This window comes from Puntigrus tetrazona, chromosome 15, assembly GCF_018831695.1.
Source record: "Puntigrus tetrazona isolate hp1 chromosome 15, ASM1883169v1, whole genome shotgun sequence".
In the NCBI taxonomy this organism is placed as follows: domain Eukaryota; kingdom Metazoa; phylum Chordata; class Actinopteri; order Cypriniformes; family Cyprinidae; genus Puntigrus; species Puntigrus tetrazona.
This window is the reverse complement of record NC_056713.1, coordinates 12,134,582-12,154,686: the sequence shown is the minus strand read 5'-3', so window position 1 is coordinate 12,154,686 and position 20,105 is coordinate 12,134,582. Positions and strand designations below refer to the sequence as shown.

Here is a 20,105-nt window from a genome sequence, read left to right as displayed (position 1 = left end):
TGTGTGTATGTGTGTGTGTGTGTGTGTGTGAGAGACATAGGGAGAAGCACATCTGCTGCGTATTAATGTGTATTTCCCCTGGATCAAACACAGCTGCATGGATCAGTCGTTAAGCCTCCCCCCTCCCTCCTTCGACATGAAGTATGACACACACACAACAGAGAAGATCTGAGATCTGCTCACAAGGTGCGCGATGCAGACAGGCCGTAACACATGGCATGTGCAGTTAAATTTTGTGAACTGTGCTGTGACTCTATTTTTGAAGTCTTAAGAAGCAAGCGGAGCTTCAGAAAGGGAAAAAAACGAGCCGTTTTATTTAGAATCATTTTAACAAGCATTCAAGTGTTGCCGTGCTGTCACAATAGGTCAGTAGGATTTTCATTTGCTCCTCTTGCATTTTTAGGCCTTGGATTGCTGAAATCGACGCAGACTAAGAATGTGGGTCAATGACAATACGAGCTTCCGTAAAAAAATAAAATGTAATCTTTTAGAAATACAGATGAAATGTATGGTTTGGAAAAACGTTTTTTTTTACATCCATTACTCCAGTCTTCAGTGTCAATTGATTCATATGTTTGTGGAAACTGCTGCATATATTTTGTCCAAGATTATTTGATCAGTAGTAAAGTTCAAAAGATCAGATCAGCATTTGGTGCCTTTTAATGTCACTTTTGATCAATTTATTGTGTCTTTATGAAAACAAGCACAAATTTAATTTTAAAAAATCAGTGCGTAAGTGCATAGTTCAAGGAATTTTTTGGTTTTTTTTACAAATATCATTAATTCATACGTACCATTTAAAACAACCAACATTTTACAAACAAACTGTTTTAAAAAAAAATAAATAGCATTTTAAATGGCACTTAAAAAAAAAATAGTTTTGAATCAGCTATTAGATCCACACAAGAAACGACTCTCGTGTCATTGAAACATTCATTACAATGAGTAACTCGTTTTGAACATAGCTAGTTGACTAGTGAAAACACCACTCAAATTACCCGCAAATTGATTTTTCTGCCACAGGCAACAATGACGTGCTCTTTCACATTGAATATCTAGCTCAAATCTCAAAGGAACAACCAAATGCAGTCGGTGACATTACGGATACAACTCTGAGCTGATGAGAGGTGACGGTTTCTTCTTACGGGACCGTACAAGTGTGGCACTAGTGTGATTCGTATCGGTACGTCTGCTTGTTGTTAGAGTAGTGCATTGCACCGGATGAGGATCTGCTTGTGCGTAACAAAAGTGAGAAGTGCGCAAGAAATTCTGTCGCTTGTCAGATCGCTATCGACTCCAACTATCACCAAGTATCACCTCAGTGATCTTTAGACAAATAGGGTTAGTTAAATTCACAGAAATTGATTGCTCATTCTAAGTGTTAGATCAATCCACTATACAATTCTCTTCCTACTGCAAATATTTGCATATAAAACAACTGCCTGGAGTGTTTCAAAATGAGCGCGCCCTCAGTGTGAGAGGAGCGTTTAGGCTCGTACATCACTTGAATACTTCGTTTTTCCCACAGCGACCGATTAATATGGCTCTAGATACACTCGGTCTCTTTCACGTGATGTCCTTGCTGTAAGCAGGCCGTCGTGGCTTTTTATAATACGCTTTAAATGCAAGTCTCCCTGCCATTTCTGTACAGTGTCTGGGTAGCTGTGAAAATGGCTTTGAAGTCGCGAGCCTCTCAATCGCGGGGTTTCCTTGGAAACAGAGGCGAACTGCAAGACTCCAGCTCATCAGAGAAAAAGCTGCTATGTTGCAGAGTCACGGTGCAGGTCTGTAGAAGAGACCTTGTGAACTCGGGGGTGCAGCTGAGCTCTGGGAAGATCTGATGACTTTTGCAGCCGTTAACACGCACGGTTTTGTCAAGCGTTCAACATCAGCAACAAGTTGAAAGGCAGTGTAACTCGTTCTCAGTATCACTGCTGTTTTAAATGCCCGTGTTTTGCGGTAATTAAACTCGGATCTAATTTCTTGTGGCAGTAATGCACATTAATTTTTTTTTACAATTAGGTAATGAGGCTTTACTAGATGGTAATATTGATTTGAGCACTCCAGACTCATTCGGCATAATGAAGGTAGCACTATCACATGTCCGTTGTCTTAGAGTTTAGTGAAAAATAAGCAGATTAGCGTAATTCAATGCTTGTTAGGTACAAGGAACACTTTTGTATTTTCAAACTATGTTTACTGGAGCCTGTGAGTTTGGGTCTGGTTGACATTTTTACCAGGTCACAGTAATCTTGAACTTTGCGGTCATGCGTAAGGTAAACGAGAATGGAATAAAAACAGTTAAAGACTCTGTAAGTGGCTTCGATGCATGGATTGAAGGACAAAAAAAACCGTCCTGTCAACTGCTTCTATAGCCATCCCATGTATCGTCTTAACTTTGCAAAATGCTTTGTCGGTGGCTTTTGCTTATCTTGCTTCCATCTAGTTTGTTCAGGCAGATTCAACATGATACACCTAAACTATGTAGGACAGCAGTAACATGAGGACGGATGTATATAGCTGCCCGAGTTTCAGTGGCATTATCTCATCAAAACATCTGTGAGTTTCAGTGTTTTTTGGGGGGGGGTTTTGTCAGCAGATTGCCTTTTCCCGGCCCATATTATTGCTTTTCACAAAAGCAGCTATAAGTTGCAGGATGCAGAGAGCAAGTGACAGTCCTGCTTTTCCATTCTTTAATTGTCTGTCATCGGTCTCCTGTGAATTAGTACATTTTGAATCCTGTCCAAAGCCACAATCGATGCCTATTAAGTGACTTTGCAGCTTCGTTATGATTCATGTTGGGAAATTGATATTAAGATCAATAAGTCTGTCTCAACAGTGCTGCTAGTGGCATTATGTGGAAATGTTTGTTTACCAGAAAGGGAGGTCATTAAAACTTTATATAACCAGATTTCCAGAAGAAAATGTTTAATTCCTTCCCAAAGCTTATCTTATTTAACTCTGTTGACTTGTAACGTCTACATTTTGGCAAACATCCATTTACAATATTACAGCTGTCCAGAAGGCCATGTTTTAAGGTATTTCAGTATTATTTCTATAAAAGTATAGTGTTTATTTACAGTTACTTTTGAATTACTTTATTACGTTGAACTTTATTTTTCAGTTTCATTTTAATTTGAGTTTTAGTCATTTTTAGTGCTATCAAATGATTAATTGTGATTAACATCCAAAATAAAACCTTTTAATTTATTTGAAAACAACCTTTTTAGATGTCTTTGTAGATAAGCAGTTTAGTACTTAAAACTATTTATTTATGTTTAGTTTTAAGTTAGTTTTAGCTTTAGTTTTTCATCTTTTCGTTATTGTACTATATATATATATATATATATATATATATATATATATACAACATGATTCAGGTTCATAGTACTAATTATGTGGGAGTTGCATTAAACATTTAATGCATAAGTTAATTATACGTTTTTACCTGGAGTTGAATCTAGAGTGTAATAATGTGAAAGGACCCTGTCCTGCGCGTCTAGTTCTGCCCAAGGTACGAGAAGGTGTGAAAGAGTCATGAGTCATGGTACGGGGGGTAAAACCCTGTGCCTCTGATGTGTGTGTTAACACATTGAGTCAGCAGTGTCGTCCTGCATTAGAGGAGCCGTTGGTGTATGACTGTCCTACCGCACTTGAATTCATCTTTGATGAATAGCTTTTGCTATTTCTGTGATATGGAACAGTGAGCACCAGCTCTTCTGTGGTTTCTCCCTCGCTCGGCTGCGTCTCTCGTCAGAGGCTGCAGCAGGTGATTCTGGATGTGCCGGGAGATCGCTTCCTCTACCCGAGCATGAGACGCAGTCAGCTGCACAGATCTGTCAACATCCCTGTCTGCTCGCCACCTCTCATTGCTGACAGCAGTCTGAGCTACCATTAGGGATTAACCAGACCACCCTACTGTGTCTGAGCCATTACACTATAAGCTCTTTATACATGTCTGTACATAAGGGGGAAAGGAAAGACGATTTCTCGTGCTATTTCCACCTCTATCGGTGCTGAATTAAAAATTCAAGAAAGCAGAGAAACGGCTGTTAATGTAGTCCGTTATAAGAGTGTAGCGATATCATGTTAAAGTTATTTTCCTGTTCTTTTCTAAAAAAAATAAGTAAATGTGTTAAAACAATTAAACGACACACTTTTCTCTGGCTATCTCCAGCCATTTTGACTCTGACCCTGTTAAGTAATCATTTTAAAGATGCAGTCCGTAAATTTCGTCGTCTCTGTTTGGCATACCTGCAATCGCAGCCGTTTGTGGAATTATTTTCATTGCGTGGGTTGTGCTCCGACACGGCTCAGGCGCGGATGAATCTGATGTTTTGAGGAGTATGTGTGGCAGTCAGGGCTATAGAAGCGCATTTAAATCTGGAATATAATTTCATTTCATTCGCATGTGTTTCATAATCGCATAATCCTGTCTGGATTACAGTCTGCCATCAAAATCGTACATTTAAGTATTCCAGCCGCTGTGAGAAAAGGCTGTAAAAGATCCTTGCATGCATTAGCCTACCAGCCGGGGCAACTGCTTTATTTGTACAGACTTGGCAGACGTACATGTCCAACTCGAAAAAGATAACTGTTGTGAATTGAGCTAATGTAAGGGAATAATTTTGAAGACTGGCTGGCTATGTATCTGATAAAATTTTTATTTCTGCAATTTTTTTACATTTTTTATAAGGACTGAAGGTGAGCCTTAGATAAAGATGAAGGAATTTATATTAAATATAAATGTTTAAGAAATAGTCTTGTTCTCACCAAGACTGTTTATTTGATAAAAATTTGATTCAAATAAAACAGAAATATTGCTAAATAATATTCCAATTTACAGTAATTTTTACCTATGTTAATGTATTTTAAATAAAATATATTCTTGTGAAACAAAGCTGAATTGTCAGCATACGTTACTCCAGTCTTGAGTGATCTTTCAGATGAGATATTCGAATGATATGCTGATTTGTGCTCAAGAAACATTTCTTGGATTTAATCAGGAATTAAAACAATTTGTCCAGATTATTTGATGCATGGAAAGTAAAAGAAAGAAAGAAAAGGAAGTCTGTGTAACACTATAAATGACTTCACTGTCACTTTTGACCAATATAATGCATCTTTGCTGAGTAAAAGTGTTTTGTTTTTTTTTCCACTTACTGACCACAAAATTTTTAACAGTATTATACCTTGAAATTAATTCTGTGGAAGAAGAATTGTTCCACAACTTTTAACCAAAGACATGTGCGTACAGTTTTCTTAACATAATATTTTTCCCTTTCATATTTGCCAATTATTACATCATTCGGATGATGAATTTTCTTGCTCCGTTTATTTATAGAAGTCAAACCTACTGTTCAGTGAGCAGCCCATGCTGATAGCTACAGGAGGGCTGAATGTAAACATTCCAGTAAAGCCTTCTCCTGCTGGGCTGCACAGTCAGTTTTTCCACTGCCGCCTCCCTGGAGCTCCAGATCTGTAAGGATCTGAAGAACTGTACTCGTATGAAGGTCTCATTCACCCTCAGTTTACCCGCAGGTTTTGTCAGTTTATTCTCTATACTCACAACTTTTTTCTTTGAGGAATATTACATCAGCCCTGAAAAATTCACTTCACAGCGTTAGCGAGCCAAACAAGTATGTGAGGTCTTGGTTGTCTCAGTCTGCATGTCACTGCTGTTATATTCAACATAGAGAACCAGATACGTCATTGCAGCAGATACAGACCTGCTTGTCAGACGCTCATTTGTAAGAAGATATGTGTGAGTATTTGGGGCGTGATAAGATAAATACATTTTAATGCTTGAGTTCTACAGATCTTGCTCATTCAGTTGTTCTTCGTTCAACTAAATGAATCAACCAGATCTATTCACAGCCTATAAATGTCTTTCTCCTAAGCATTGTTTGTTCTCTAGCCATGGTGATATGATTTACGAATCTCCACCTTTAGTGTAACATTCACAGGATTTAGTGTTGCTAACGGTCTTGGAAGAGTGATGGATTATTACGAAATGGGAAATGGGAAACATTCGCGCCTTTCTCATTGCACATGAATTCCACTCAGGCTCTGAACCGCAAGCTTGGCTAGCCTACCCGACTCAAACTAACCCCAAATGAACTCACTTCCTTCTACACCCACCGGCTGAACCCCCACCTTTTGACCCACCAGTGATACCAGCTCTCTTTAACCAGCAGCCCGGAGACTCCTCTCGGTAATTGGGTCTGAAGCCTTGCGTAACAGCTATATCCCACGGTTGAGCTGGCTGAGATGGGGAGAGAGAGCCAAACTCGCTCGGTTCCCCTTCACAAAAGAAACCCAAATACCCTCAGAAAAAATACATATTTTTAAAATCAAGTAGATGAATTTAATCGTTTGGCTATTGAGCCGTTTTAAATGGTATGCTGTTTCAGATTCTCTTGACCCTGATTATGCTCGCTTTGAGGGCATTTACATAAGAATCGTAGTTGTGTTGAAAAAGACACTGTAAGTTGAACTCATTTTTATGTGACCCTGAGTAAAAGCAAAACGACAAGACAAAGACGCAACCTAATGACGATTTGAAGATTCGTTCGGGTACATTTCTGTTATATTGTTTGTTTTTTGCTTCAGAATCAGACTACAAAGTTTCTACTATTTATCTGATTCACTTAAAGGAGATTAAGGTGATTCTTGAGAGTAATTTAGGCCTATTCCTTATTCAGACTGCACAGTTTGTACTGTATTTTTTTGTTTCATAAGAGTCATTTATTCAGGCTGCGTGGTTTGTATCATTTATTTTATAATTAACTTAAATTAGCTAGTTTGTAAGAGTTAGTTTATCATGATTCATCAGACCACCTTAGTCATGCTGAATGTTTCTGATTCACTACAAAAAAATTGGTTCATGAAACGTAATTTATTCATGAATCAAACTACGCAATTGGTGCCGTATGTTTTTTGATTCGCTTTAAAAGAACCGCTTCATAAGTTATTTATTCATGAATCAGACAACTGATTCACGGTTGATCGAACCACCCTCATATAGCTCCGGTACCTGACAGCCCCAGCAGAAGTGGATAAAGAGCTCAAGCGTCAGGTTTCTCACAGTCTAGACCTGCCACAGCGGAAAGTGTTTTGAAATAAAGGCTCTATCTCCAGGTTGTCTGGCTATTCATCAGCTCAGCGCTTCGCTTCCTATGGCACGCAAACGTATACCAAAAAAACTTGCAAAAAAGCTCCTCGTTCGCAATTTCCTAAGCTTAGAAAGCCAGGAAATGAGATCAACTGGTTGAGTCTTAAATGGAGATAGTCATTCTCTCTGGAACAGACGTGCTGGCTTCTTCTCATACCAGCATTCAGTCTAGCTCTCTTTTTATTCTCACAGTCTTTCACTCTTTCTTTCATCCCTGGATAGAGCTCGTGAATTTTGTGAAGTTAGACACCCTGGGAATTGACACACAATATCCTCCTAACAGCGGTTCACATAAGAGGACTCTGTTTTCCGTTGAGCGCCAGACTTTTCATTTGCCCGTTACTGCTTTCTGGAGGCATATAAAACCGTTTGTATCGATGCTGTTTCGAAGGATGTTTTCAGAGGTTAGAATAGCTTCAGGTGGAGAAATAAAAGCAGAAAAGGGAAGACCCGAGCTTGAACTGTGTAATGTATGAGCAGTGCTTTTTGATTTGTGTGGAAAGACTGTAGTTCCTGTGTTTGCGCATGGTTCCGACAGTCTCTAAAACCGGCCCTTTCTGTTTTTCCAGGTCTTTAAGGGTGAATTTCAGCTACCTGATTTTCTTAAAGAACAAACACAGGTATGGTAGATATTCTGCCTGTTCTTAAGCTCTTCCCATCTGCTTCCACTCACTCTGATTCTTTGCTCTTCACGTAATTTCTGATCATAACGCTGGTTAATACGGTGTCCTGTGCTCCTCTGATCTCATGTTTTCATTTTTTATTTTATTTAATTTTTTTTATCTTTAGCTGTAGATCTGTGGCCTCATTTCAAACGCTCTTTCGCAGGGTGTTCTGCTCAATAAAAGTCCTACACTGCCCTCTTTTGGACAGATGATGGGAATATTTTTGCGTGATTTCAAAGTATACTAATATCTCTGATCATCAAAAAACTGGTGAACAAATCGTGGTTTGCTTATTAATTGAAAAATAGCTTCTTGATGCTGTTTTAATGATGTATTCAGTGCAGCGAAAATGCCAAAAAGCAAGAGCAACAAAAAATTATTATTCTATTACATATCAGTTCCTCTTACGGTATGCTTTTGGCAGAGGTGTGCCCTGCAAGATCACCGTATTGGTTTTCCAAAAAAAAAAAAACCTCTCGTTCGTAGGGTGCTGAGAAGTTTAAGAGCGTTAGAGTTGCTGTGTTTAAAAATGTACGACTAGTAAATCACAGATTGAACATGAACAGCTCTCATCAGACATCCCAAGAATGATCACAACAATACAAATAGAGTGAAAAGAGTTTCTGCGCTGGACCGAGTCCACACACACACACACACACACACACACGTGTGTAACAGATGTTTCTCTTATCACAGCTTCAGAAGTCTCCAGAAAAGCCAAACCCAAGTTAGGAGGAAAAGACCAGAGCTTTATCAATACAAGTGAGTTATTATCATCTTTACTGGCAAACTTTGCACCCTCTTTAGGGTCGAATGGTGTTTTGAATAATTAACATGATTTACAGTACAAGGGTGATTTGTAATGAAAGGTGCTAGCTATGCTAGAAATTTATAATATCATTATTATTATTAATAATAATAATAATAATAATTGCATGTGGTTTCCTGAAAATTGCAGAATTTGTTAATCATCATCATGATGTCACTTTGTTTGATATTTGGCATCATGGTCATTTTTAATTAAATTAAATTAAGTTGTTATTATTATTATTATTATTATTATTATTATTATTGTGATAATGATGATGATGAAAATACAAGTCAAATAATGCATCAAAGAATCAATCAATCAATATTAGTCTTTAAACCATGTGGTCAAATACATTAAGACTTAATACAAGTCTATTTCTGGAATAATACTTTAAATTATGATGACAGAAATATGAAATGAAGTATTCCAGAAATATACTTAAGTCTTAATGTATTTAAACCACATTGTTTGATACCTTATTTGGCATTTGTCATATTAATATGAATTATTATTGTTATAGTATTATAAGCAATATTAACAATGCATTCATTGTTTAATATTATATTATTTGTTTCTGTATTTATATTGTTATTAATATTAATAATAACAATAATAATATCATACATTGTTACCTGTATTTTCATTTTAACTTACTATGTAACATGTTAAAGCATTATGTTGATGAATGGGGAGAAAAGTCTGGAACTATTTTAATTACTTTTGCAATTTATTATGTAGTCAGATCTATCAAATAATGTGAGTATTCTTTGAAGGAGGACCTATTTTGGAGAATGATTAGCATGTAGGTATTTGGACACACGGTGTGACGGAGCTGCTGTGCTCGTGCTGTGTTTCAGGGCTGAGTAGAAGCAGATGCCGTGGGACCATGATGGACTTGCGTCACCCCCGCTACGCTGGGACCTCCATGCATGGAAACACTTACACAAACACACACACAAACACACACACACACACAGGCCTCTGTCTGGACCCGGACCACTCTTTAGAGGACAGTTTTGGCCTTTGATGTTGTACTGTAACAATTGTGGCCTAAGAATGTCATTGTTGTTCTAAATTTTGTGTTTTATTCTTTTATTTTATTTTTTTTTAACTCTTTTCCACACTGTACTCTAAGTTTTATTAATTTTCCTGGCTACACAAACCTGTGATTCTGTTATAAGAAAATACAGTGGTTTTAATTAGCAGCGAGGAAATATTTATGGAGGAGCGTTAGCTTTAGAAGACGCTATTTTAATGTTTTTTTTTACATTTTCATGCCTTCGTAACGTGCAATTCCTTGGGTACTGAATGATGTGCAAGACTCGGATCTTGTGTAGAGATAGACATGCATTTTGTTCTCTGCATTCACAATGGAGTGACCTTATGTACATTGAGAGCTGTAATAAATGAGCTGCCGGTGTTGAACAGAAGAGGCTCATTGACATTTTCTCCATTGGCAGAGGAGCGCACATCGGTGATGTTTGTTGTTGTTTTTACGATTGTTATTTTTGTACTTAAGTGTAAATCATAATTATGTACTCTTTTATTTCTTTCGATTAAATAAACCCCGAGCGCTGTTGGCAGCCAATGTGCTGAAACTAGTCCCCTTCTTATAGTAGCGCCCTCTAGTGGTTACTTTTGATGCACTGCACCCATTTTATATGCTACTTCCGTTCTTTTATATTTTTTACCTTTATAAAAGTTTGGGAATTGAAGACGAAATTTCTTATACTAAATAGATTTGATCAAATACACAGTTAAACCTTAATATAATGAAACATTATTCAAAAGAATGTTACCTTCTGTCTATGTAATGGATAAATATATAACTAGACATTCAAAATGTAAGTTTTTCTGCATATGAAAATGTTTTAATCTTTAGGAACAACTTTTTTTTTGTCTCCATAATACATGTACATTCAAGGTAAATGATACATCCGTTACAATACATACTTCATTCTGATGTTGGTGCCCGAACAAAAAATGTACACATATATTTGAAACGATTAGAAACCGGTGCACAACGTTAATAAGGGACATAACAGTCAACAAGTAACAAAGGTTTCCCCACATTCAGATTGTACAGCTCTCCAGGTTAGCACAGTCTCCGAAACCAAAGTAAAAAATAGAGTCTGAGAGAAATACAGCTGACAGTAGTGTCCTCGTAGAAATCCAGGGCTTTTCTCTTTATTTACAGTGCAATAATACACACGTAAAGGAGGATAATAAACGGCTCACAGTAGAAATGAAGAGAAATGATTTGTCTTTTATACCTAATCAACAGTCTTCGAGTTGCGGTTTAACATGGCACACGTGTATGACAAGGATGAAGATGTTTTAGAGGCTTTGGTACATGAGCTCCTGTCGGAAGTAAACCTTTCGTGAGGGCTAAAACATCCTTCGCACTCGCACGCATTCAACAAGGTTTGAGGCAGTGACTGACAGTCACGTCGTAAGACCACTTCTTCCATAATCTCTGTCAGCTGTTAGAAAAGTACAGTTGCTTTTTGTTTTTTGGTGGGGGGGGTTAGGCTGCTTGGAATAGCATACTAGTACTATTTGTGCAGTATACAGCATGCATGCTAATGTGTGAACTGTCTGTACGCGTGAAATACCCTGATGACCAAATGTGTAGTATACTTCAGCACACTGCACGGAGTATAATATCCCACAATGCAAAGTGCTTGCCTTAACAGTCCGTTAAACCAATGTAATATCGCTGATTCATTTGAAGAGAACGTCAAATAAGCTTCATTTCCAAAATGGCGTTTGGATGTCACGTACTGCGTGCTGCATTTATTTCACGTTTTATTTAAGAAAATATATTTTGCAGTACTGTGTGAAGTATTCAGTCAACTAGTGTTTGATTCCAAACAGCCTCAGGTCGTTAATTACTTGGAAGATGGGGAAGACCGTGTGGAAGTAAATTACTCTTTAAAATGTGCAACTATTATGCAATGTTTCTTTAACAGGACACGTTTGATGATAGACGACCATAACACAGGTCGAATTTAGCGACATTTCTCATTTAAAATCCAATTTCTGAACAGTCAGATCAGATTCAAGTAGTTTTAAGTAGTCGTAATCGGGACATGATCAGAGTTTATCACTTGCAAAATGACAAGAGTGAATAATCGGTAATAAAGATTGGATATGGAAAATGATCAAAATTGATGTATAATACGGTTTAAAAGATTGTGGTCAGTAAGATTAGATTAAGATTACTTTTAAAGAATTACCGTGTGCTTATCATTGCTGCACATTTTTAATAAAAACAGTAATATTGTGAAATATTATCATCGTTTAAAATGACTGGTTTTTGTTTGAATATATTTTAAATGCCGTTTAAATTCAATTTCCAGCAGCCATGATTCCAGACTTCGGTATCACATAATCTTTAAAAACTGCTTTTATTATTAGATATTTTTGTGAAAACCAAGCATGCATACATTTTTCTATTTAAAAAAAAAAAAAAGCATTCAAAGCAGAAATTGATTAATTTACAGTGCCCCTATTATGGATAGCTTTCATGCCGTGTCTGACAGCTCTAAGTGAACGAAAACATCCTTGCCCACCCTCTTGCCACATGTTGGTCTTTTAGCATTGTTTTGAATGAAAATGCAAATTCATTCTTTGCCACTAGATGCCGCTTAAATTGCGGTAAAATAGCGGTTTCCGGTAGCGGCTGTAAACACTGCTTTAATCAGGCAGTACAGACACGATGAAATAAAAGATGAGACCAATCAACAAATAACTGCAAATGGAACGGCTTGGAAAGATAAATCGTTCAATAAATCGTTTGGGAGTCCTTGAACAAATAAGTTAACATATTATAAGACAATAAAAGTTTTTTTGGACTTTGCATTAGCATGCATGCTGTTGGGGACACCTAAAACTATGAACCTTTCCATAACAGAGGCACTGTAATGCATCCTTGCTAAAGAAAAAATGATCAAAAATCTCACCGACCCCAATCTTTAGTAGTGTGCAGTATATGCAGGGTGAACAAAGCCTGAAGGTAGTGAGCGTCTAAAATGTGACACACTAAAGACCGGTTAGTCTCGTCACATCACATGGAAGCAGTTTTCTGACTCGTGGAAGAGCCTGGACCCTTTCCAGACTTTAGGACACTGTAGTGACCCCAGATAACACCTGTCAGCGAGGAGCATCACGGGTGTCGTGGGGCGACAGATTCAAAGTGCAAACGTATGGATGCAAGTCGTGAAACGTGTTACAAAGGCAACGTCAACTACTTTTAATCCAAGATCATCGTCGTCATCACCATCAACTGAAACATCGCAGAGAAGAAAAGGGGCAATAGAGACGTGAAACGTTAAAACGAGGCATAGAAATACTAGCACAAGGTTACTGGCACAGTCCTTTTGGTCACACACTGTTTGGACGACTTCTTCGTGGCTTAGATATTATTTAAGGGAGCTGACGTAACGCAGCCTCGTTTAAAGATTCAAAACTGTGCTCAACGCCGTTTTTTATTCATCGTGGAATACTTACTGTACATTTGGCGGCCATCAGGGAAAGGACAGGGTTGTGGCAACCCGTACGACGCTTCTCATTTCTTATAAAAGCAGATCTAAAAGGACCTGATCGGTGCGGTGTGTGCTGGAGGCGTGTACAGCGAGAAAGGAAAAAAACCTCAGTCACAGTGTGCTCAAACACCACGAGCATGCAGACAACGCCAGGGTCTGACACAACGGCATTCTGTGGCAGGCAAACGATATTAAGAGTCGAGACGTCGAGGCAGATCCTGGGCGGTCTCAAGCCTTTAGGAGGAGGTTTGGCCAGGCGGGACTCGGTGGGCGGCAGCCTACTCTTATTCTCACTTGTTCTCGATAAGGGTCTGCACCTTGTGTACCAGCTCCCGCGCTATTCGGAGGATGTGCTGCACGTCGTGGCGCTCGGCCATCTCTGTTAGAGAAGAACACAAACAATACAGTTATTCAACAGACTGATACTCTCACATGGCCACATGCTGCATTTCCGGTTTAAAACTCGAGTGTCGTGCCGTGATATTTTGAAGTTTGCAGGGTTTTTTTTTTGATGTTATGCTTTCTTTGTATAGTAGTAAAGCATGTCTTACCAAGGACTCTTGAACTAGAGGTCCAAGGAGGGTCAGAAAGAAGTCTTTTATGAGGGGTTGCAAAGTTATTGTGTTCGTGTGAAATATTCATTTGAAATGTATTTTAATGCGTTTTTACACATTTACAGTTTTTAATATTGCCATTTCTTTACGCTTTCTAAGCACTCAAGTTGAAGGTCATTTATTGAGAAGTGCTATAAAAAATACATATGAATTTAATTCTATAAAAAAAAAGACATTCTTTTTCAGGTTTATACATCTCTGTAATAGTGGGCAGAAAAAATTGAATGTATTCTTCTTTTGTCTCTTGTGAAATGACAAGATAAAAGGCAATTATTTAATTGGAAACATTTATAGTAGAAAACATCATATAATTACATTTTTATTTCATTACACACACACACACACACACACACACACACACATATATATATATGTGTAGATATAGAAAACCAAATCAATCTTAATAACTACTACTGAGTTTGTATTTAATCTTATATAAGTGATATATAATTGTCCGGGAAGGCTGAAAGTCAAAAACATCCATCTCCTTCCCTGAAATGTCTGTCTTTTGACTAAGATTGACTAATATGAGCTCCTTAAAACGTACTGCCAGATTGTGGAAGAGAAACTCTTCAAACAGTGGTTCAAGAGGATGTGATGCATCCTTAATGTCATCCTTAAGGTCTTAATGTATTTCATAACACTTCAGAATATTATTCTTTTTAAGTGAGGGTCATTTTTGAAGATTCTGTACCCAAGGAAAGTCTCTGAGAACTTGACACATTGCACTTGTGGAGACTCCAGGAAGGCTGCAGTCCTGGAAAATGATGTCTCTGGAGACTAAATGGTTTCTGATGGTTTCTTGACATTAATCCTTTTGCAGGTAATGTGTTTTTCTTCTTCAAATGTTTTTTCTGACTCTCCTGACTCAACGAGCATGTGCTGCCCAACGGTCATTCCTTAACTTTGCTAATTCTATTATTGCATTAGTACTGCATCCTTCTCATGGGCATCTAATCATCAACTTCTGGTCTAAGTTAAATCTCTATTTTGGCTTATTTTATCTGGAAAAAGAAAACATGCATTATTATGATGTTGATTGAGATTGGTAAAATGTTCTTGGGGGGGAAAAAGTCACTTCAGCTTTAAAGAAGTCCTTTGTTGAGTTGACTCACCGTTAAAAAACTTGATGATATCAGTGAAGTCCATGTTGTTGTCCAGGATAATGTCCCTGTACACCTCCACCAAGGCCAGTGCAATGAACAGGACAAAGTGCTTGGAGGAGATGCGAGGGGCGACCCAGATGACCTCCCATACTGCAAACACATCCTCATAGAGTAGCTCTGACACAGATACACAGGACGTTAAGCAATGACATAAAGCATCTTCACTCTGTTTGATAACACACAGGCTGAAATGAACCTCACCTCTTTTGAAGTCCAGGAGGAACCAGCGGTAGCAGAAATAGAAATGGGTGTAATCTCCATTCTGGTGCATGAGCTCAAACAACTCTGAGTCGAGGATCTGAGAAAAGAAAAGAAACAAAAAAAACGTAATGTTCAGAGCTCATGATGTCACAGGCGGATTTAGAAGAACAGACAAATCACAGCGCTGACTCAGGCAGGAAGAGGAAGAAAGGTCATGTGTCGTGTTACCTGTATTAGTGACCTCATATTGGCGAAATGAGTGTCCATGGCTCCTCCGGTAGGGAAATTCTGACTCATCCTTTTCATTAGTTGAGTGAAACAGCTGTAGGCCAAGCACTCTTTAGAGGAGGTAAAAAAGAAGAGAACATGCTTGTAAAAATTTAACAAAGTAAGTGGTTAAAGAGAAAGGAATAATTTTAATATAATAATAATAATATTCTATTTTAAATTCTAAATTCTTATTATTGACAAATTGTGATTTACAGTTTATATTATATTATATTATATTATATTATATTATATTATTATTTATTTACATATGTTATATAAATGTTATAATACATACTAAAACTAGGATTATTATATTTTAAATATCATTTTACCCTTAAATTGCATAAAATGTATATATATATATATATATATATATATATATATATATATATATATATATATATATATATATCTGAATATGTAAGTGCTTTGATTTATAGTTGTGAAGTGTGTAGTTGCCTGCAGAAGAGGTATGTCTTCAGCTGCTCCTTTAATACTCAGCACTTATTCTTATTTGTGAACATGAACCACAGAACCATAAGAAGCACAAGTATATTTTGCAGCAATAACCAATAATACATTTTGTGGGTCAAAATCATTAAGATATTAAGTAAAGATCATGTCCCATAAAGATTTTTTGTAAATTTCATAACAAAAATATATCAAAACATATTTTTGGATTAGTAATATGTATTAGTAATATATTGCTAAGAACTGAGTTGGACAACTGTATGCAGCTTTCAGATGATGTATAAATCTCAGTTCCAAAACCGCTGACCTTTATGACTGGTTTTGTGGTCCATGGTCACATATAATACAAGTCAAGCACTTGAAACATTTTAAGAAGGTATTATGTCTATTATGTTTCAGTGTCTCACTCACCATCATCCAGAATGACCATCAGCGGGGCTAGAAGGTCACACATGCCTTGCACATAGCCAATCTCCAGATGTTCCCACACGTAACTGGAACAAGGACAAAGAAATAAGAGACCGAGGCAAGACCGATTTAGAAAATGAGTTACAGTCTGTGATGCATATTTTAATTAATCTAACAGACTGACTGGTTTGAAATTGAATGAGCTGTTATTCTAAGAGATAATAAGAAGACGGCCCTCCACTGACCTGCACATGATGTTTCTCAGTTTCTCCAGGTTGCTGGAGGTGAAGTAATAGTAGTTACGATCGCAGCGCTGGACGTCTTTGTCTATTCTGTGCAAGTTCAGTGCCACCGTGTCCAACAGCTCAATCTGAACACAAGTACGTTGATAAAACAGACGACCGGTATTAAGCAATGACCAATTTTCAATATCCAATTTTATGGGATATTTCACAGAAAAATAAAAGTCTGCCGTTAACTACTCGCCCTTATGTCGTTCCAAACTATTTTTAATAATACATATATATTTTTTGTAAATTCTCCACTTCAGCCTCGCACTTGCGCACTTTTTATTTTAATTTTTACTGTTATTTAAATCTTTACTTTTACTGTTATTGTATTGTATTTCAGTGTGAATCTGTTGTAACCAATAATCTACATTTCTGTTGTCAAATTTGTCTTGCTTGCCCTGTTACTTTACATTTTTATTATATTCAATTATACATACTGTCATTATGACAAATAACTTTAAACAAAACAAAAAAAAAAAACATCAACTTTATTCAACCTGATGCCATTTTGGAGAGTCATTATTCGTAAAATGAATTACTAATGCCACATGGAGAGTTTTAACGATGTCCTTACTACGTTTCTTTGAAGTGATCATGGTAGTACCCTTGCTGTCTGTGGGAGCACAAGACAGCCGTTAGATTTAATCAAAATATCTTAATTTGTGTTCTGAAGATGAACGAAGGTCTTATGTGTTTGGGACGACGGGCACGTTTCAACAGTGCATTTGTGTACCGTATAAGAGGAGAAGGATGGCGCAGTGCCCTCAGTGGTGGTTGTGAGTTTGTCCAGCTGACTGCAGAGTTTGTCCTCACTCAGAGAGTCCCGTCCACCCTGCTCCTCCAGTACTCCAGTGGGCGTAGTGTCCTCCTCCATGCTCTGTCCGTCATCGATGCTGGACATGATCTGGGAATGTCCAGAGGCTACGGAGTAGTTCCTGGAGGAGGGCAGGCCTGAGTCTGGAGAGTCAAACTCCACCAGTGGCCTCTCGTCTGGGGCTAACATGGCCGGGGTAACTACAGTGGTTAAGGTGGGAGTACTTCCTCCCTCACACGAGGTGTCGTGACCCCCTGCATCAGGCTCATCCACGGACATGAATACCTAAAGACAGAGAACAGGTGGGAGGGGATGGGATATGAAGACGCAACATAAACAAGATTTACCTTAGAATTCAAGTGTTGAAACATTAAAAATGTACTGAAATGTTTAATCGTGTGCGTGTGCTATACACTGATGTTTATTATTGAGCCATTATAATATACAAATTAACCATGGTTTTATTACAGTAAATCTTTAGTAATTGTTTTTGTGTTTGATTACCGTACGTATAACCACAATTTTATATCAAGGTCATGAATAATTTGAGGTTACCATGGTTTAACTATAGTAACCATGGTTTCTGGTTTTATTTGTTGATAAGCCATGGTTAATTTTCATAAGAGATACTACCAAATGATACACAGACTCAAAAGTATTTAAATGTGTGCAAAAGTGAACAATTTTACCTAGTTGTGTTCCATACATATACATTTTATGCTTATTAAAAAAAATTTGCAGTAAGTTTAGCAACATACTAAAATCAAATAGCTAATAAACATAAATTTTATTAAAATGTCCTCCTAGGACGTTTGTACTTATGAGTTGTTATTACGACGTGTAGTTCAAGTCACTTTGGTCAGAAAAAGATGGTAATTTATCTTTTGTACATAACATTCAACAATTCTTTTTAACTCTACATCTTGAAAATATTGAATGAAGAATGTGCATTGTGTTTTTTCTTTCTTCCATTTGTATTAAATTTATGAAGGTGATGCAAACTGAATAGTTATATATTCCATTTATCTATTACATTTATAAAAATATAACAAATTTAACTAATATCTGTCACGTCTTTGGACTCTGTGTTGTTGTTTTTGTCTTGTGTCATGTGCTCTGTGTGCCCTACCTTCCCTTCCTGTTAAGTGTGTCATTGTCGTCAGCTGTTTCTTGTTAATTTAGTCAATTACCTTGTGTATTTAAGTCCTGTGTGTTTGAGTTCATGTTTGTCCGATCGTTGAGGTTAATACGTGTGGTTTTTGTTCTGCCTGCCTGCCTACCTACCTGCATATTATTGTTTTGTCCGTTTGAAGATTAAATTAAAACCGTTTAAGTTCATTTATTTTCTTCCATGAGTGCTCCTTCACGCTAAACCACACGCGACAATGTCTTTGTGTGGCATGTATGTAAAGTTTATTAAAGCTATGAACAGTTAACTTATACGGACACCACATTATTAATAAACATTCAATATTTTGATTAAGTATTGGTATGTAATCAAAAACAATCTATTCCTCAATACTGCTTAAAGTATTGAATAATTAGCTTATGCAACATTCTAACATGATAAATAACATACATTTCATTCAATACTCAAAAGTACTGAAATGCGAAATCAAAAATGACCTGTTTTGCCCAATATTAATATTTAGCATGTATAGTTATCCGAAAAATATGTTAATATAATTATGTGCAGTTATGTATCGACCAGTCAGCACAGCAACATGCTAATAAACTATATTGAAATTAGTGCAAGTAAGAAAGGAACTCCGTTTCATTGAGGTTCTAGACTGTTAAAGAACTCACTTAAGAAAGTGTTACTTAGGATGTCGCCTTTGTAGGCAGCTTGCAACGTCTGTAAGTAAATAACTCATAGGCTACTAAAACAGAGCTTGCTACTCACCTCGTTGCTAATGGTGGAGTCTCTATGGATGAGTCTGAGGACGTGACTGTCTATACTGCTCCCTGACGACAACTTGGCAAAGATGGCCGACTGCATCTCTTTTTCCCGCTGCTTCACAATGACCTCACATGCCTTCCACTCCCGCATCACCTGCTGATACCTCTCTGTGATCTTCTCGTCAATCTACGAATCGCACGAGGGCACATCGGACATTTAGTATGCACATCGCTCCAGAACAAACTACCTTGACAAAGAAGTGCGTTTATAAATGTTTACCTGAGCCATGTCTTTCTTGTCCATCCCAAACTTGTAGTGACCCAGCAGAAATGGCCACACCTCCTTTCTGATCTCATGCTCCACCCCTCCGTAGTAAACCAACCTCAACAGCTCCAGCTCCTTATAATTCTGGCGAGAGAGAAAAAGTGACAGATGGAGACAGCGGGACAACTGCAACCTACGGTGCATGTCACTGACCGCTAGTACCCTCTAGTGCCCGGAGCTGAAGAGTACTAGGCTAACCTTACAGTCTTTCTGATATTTACTCCACACATCTTTGCTGAGCCCTCCAGAGGCTTCACAGGGCTTGTCTGGAGGGACAATGTTGTGGTTGACCAGTGCTGAAAGGTGCGTTCTCACAGTGGACAGGTGCCGACAGTAGGCCAGCCCTACAGATGGAAAAGTGGCATAGGAGCATTACAGCACTGCATGCACAGCTGAGGGCATTTTATACTAATTGACATGAAAAATTGCACAGATTTTCTTTGGACTTAC

The 20,105-nt window shown here is 37.6% G+C and overlaps 2 protein-coding genes across 8 annotated transcripts in view; one reads left to right on the top strand and one right to left on the bottom strand.

The window, feature by feature from the left end:
• tpst1 (tyrosylprotein sulfotransferase 1) overlaps positions 1–10,248 on the top strand; it is a 35,365-nt gene extending 25,117 nt beyond the window's left edge. The window contains exons 4-6 of one of the 2 annotated variants that reach the window (XM_043258603.1): positions 7,744–7,794; positions 8,536–8,601; positions 9,508–10,248. In XM_043258603.1, coding sequence (XP_043114538.1) covers positions 7,744–7,794; positions 8,536–8,571 — 87 coding nt within the window. In that variant the 3' untranslated portion in view covers positions 8,572–8,601; positions 9,508–10,248. The remainder of the gene's footprint in view (positions 1–7,743; positions 7,795–8,535; positions 8,602–9,507) is intronic. The other variant, XM_043258604.1, reaches the window with a different exon arrangement.
• A 247-nt stretch (positions 10,249–10,495) lies between these two features.
• Positions 10,496–20,105, bottom strand: part of sgsm2 (small G protein signaling modulator 2) — a 45,557-nt gene continuing 35,947 nt past the window's right edge. For all 6 annotated transcript variants that reach the window (XM_043258596.1, XM_043258597.1, XM_043258598.1 and 3 more), the window contains 10 exons: positions 19,854–19,999; positions 19,611–19,739; positions 19,335–19,517; positions 17,351–17,716; positions 16,573–16,697; positions 16,331–16,413; positions 15,407–15,516; positions 15,179–15,275; positions 14,927–15,094; positions 10,496–13,576 (listed from right to left, as the gene is read on the bottom strand). In XM_043258596.1, coding sequence (XP_043114531.1) covers positions 13,488–13,576; positions 14,927–15,094; positions 15,179–15,275; positions 15,407–15,516; positions 16,331–16,413; positions 16,573–16,697; positions 17,351–17,716; positions 19,335–19,517; positions 19,611–19,739; positions 19,854–19,999 — 1,496 coding nt within the window. In that variant the 3' untranslated portion in view covers positions 10,496–13,487. The remainder of the gene's footprint in view (positions 13,577–14,926; positions 15,095–15,178; positions 15,276–15,406; positions 15,517–16,330; positions 16,414–16,572; positions 16,698–17,350; positions 17,717–19,334; positions 19,518–19,610; positions 19,740–19,853; positions 20,000–20,105) is intronic.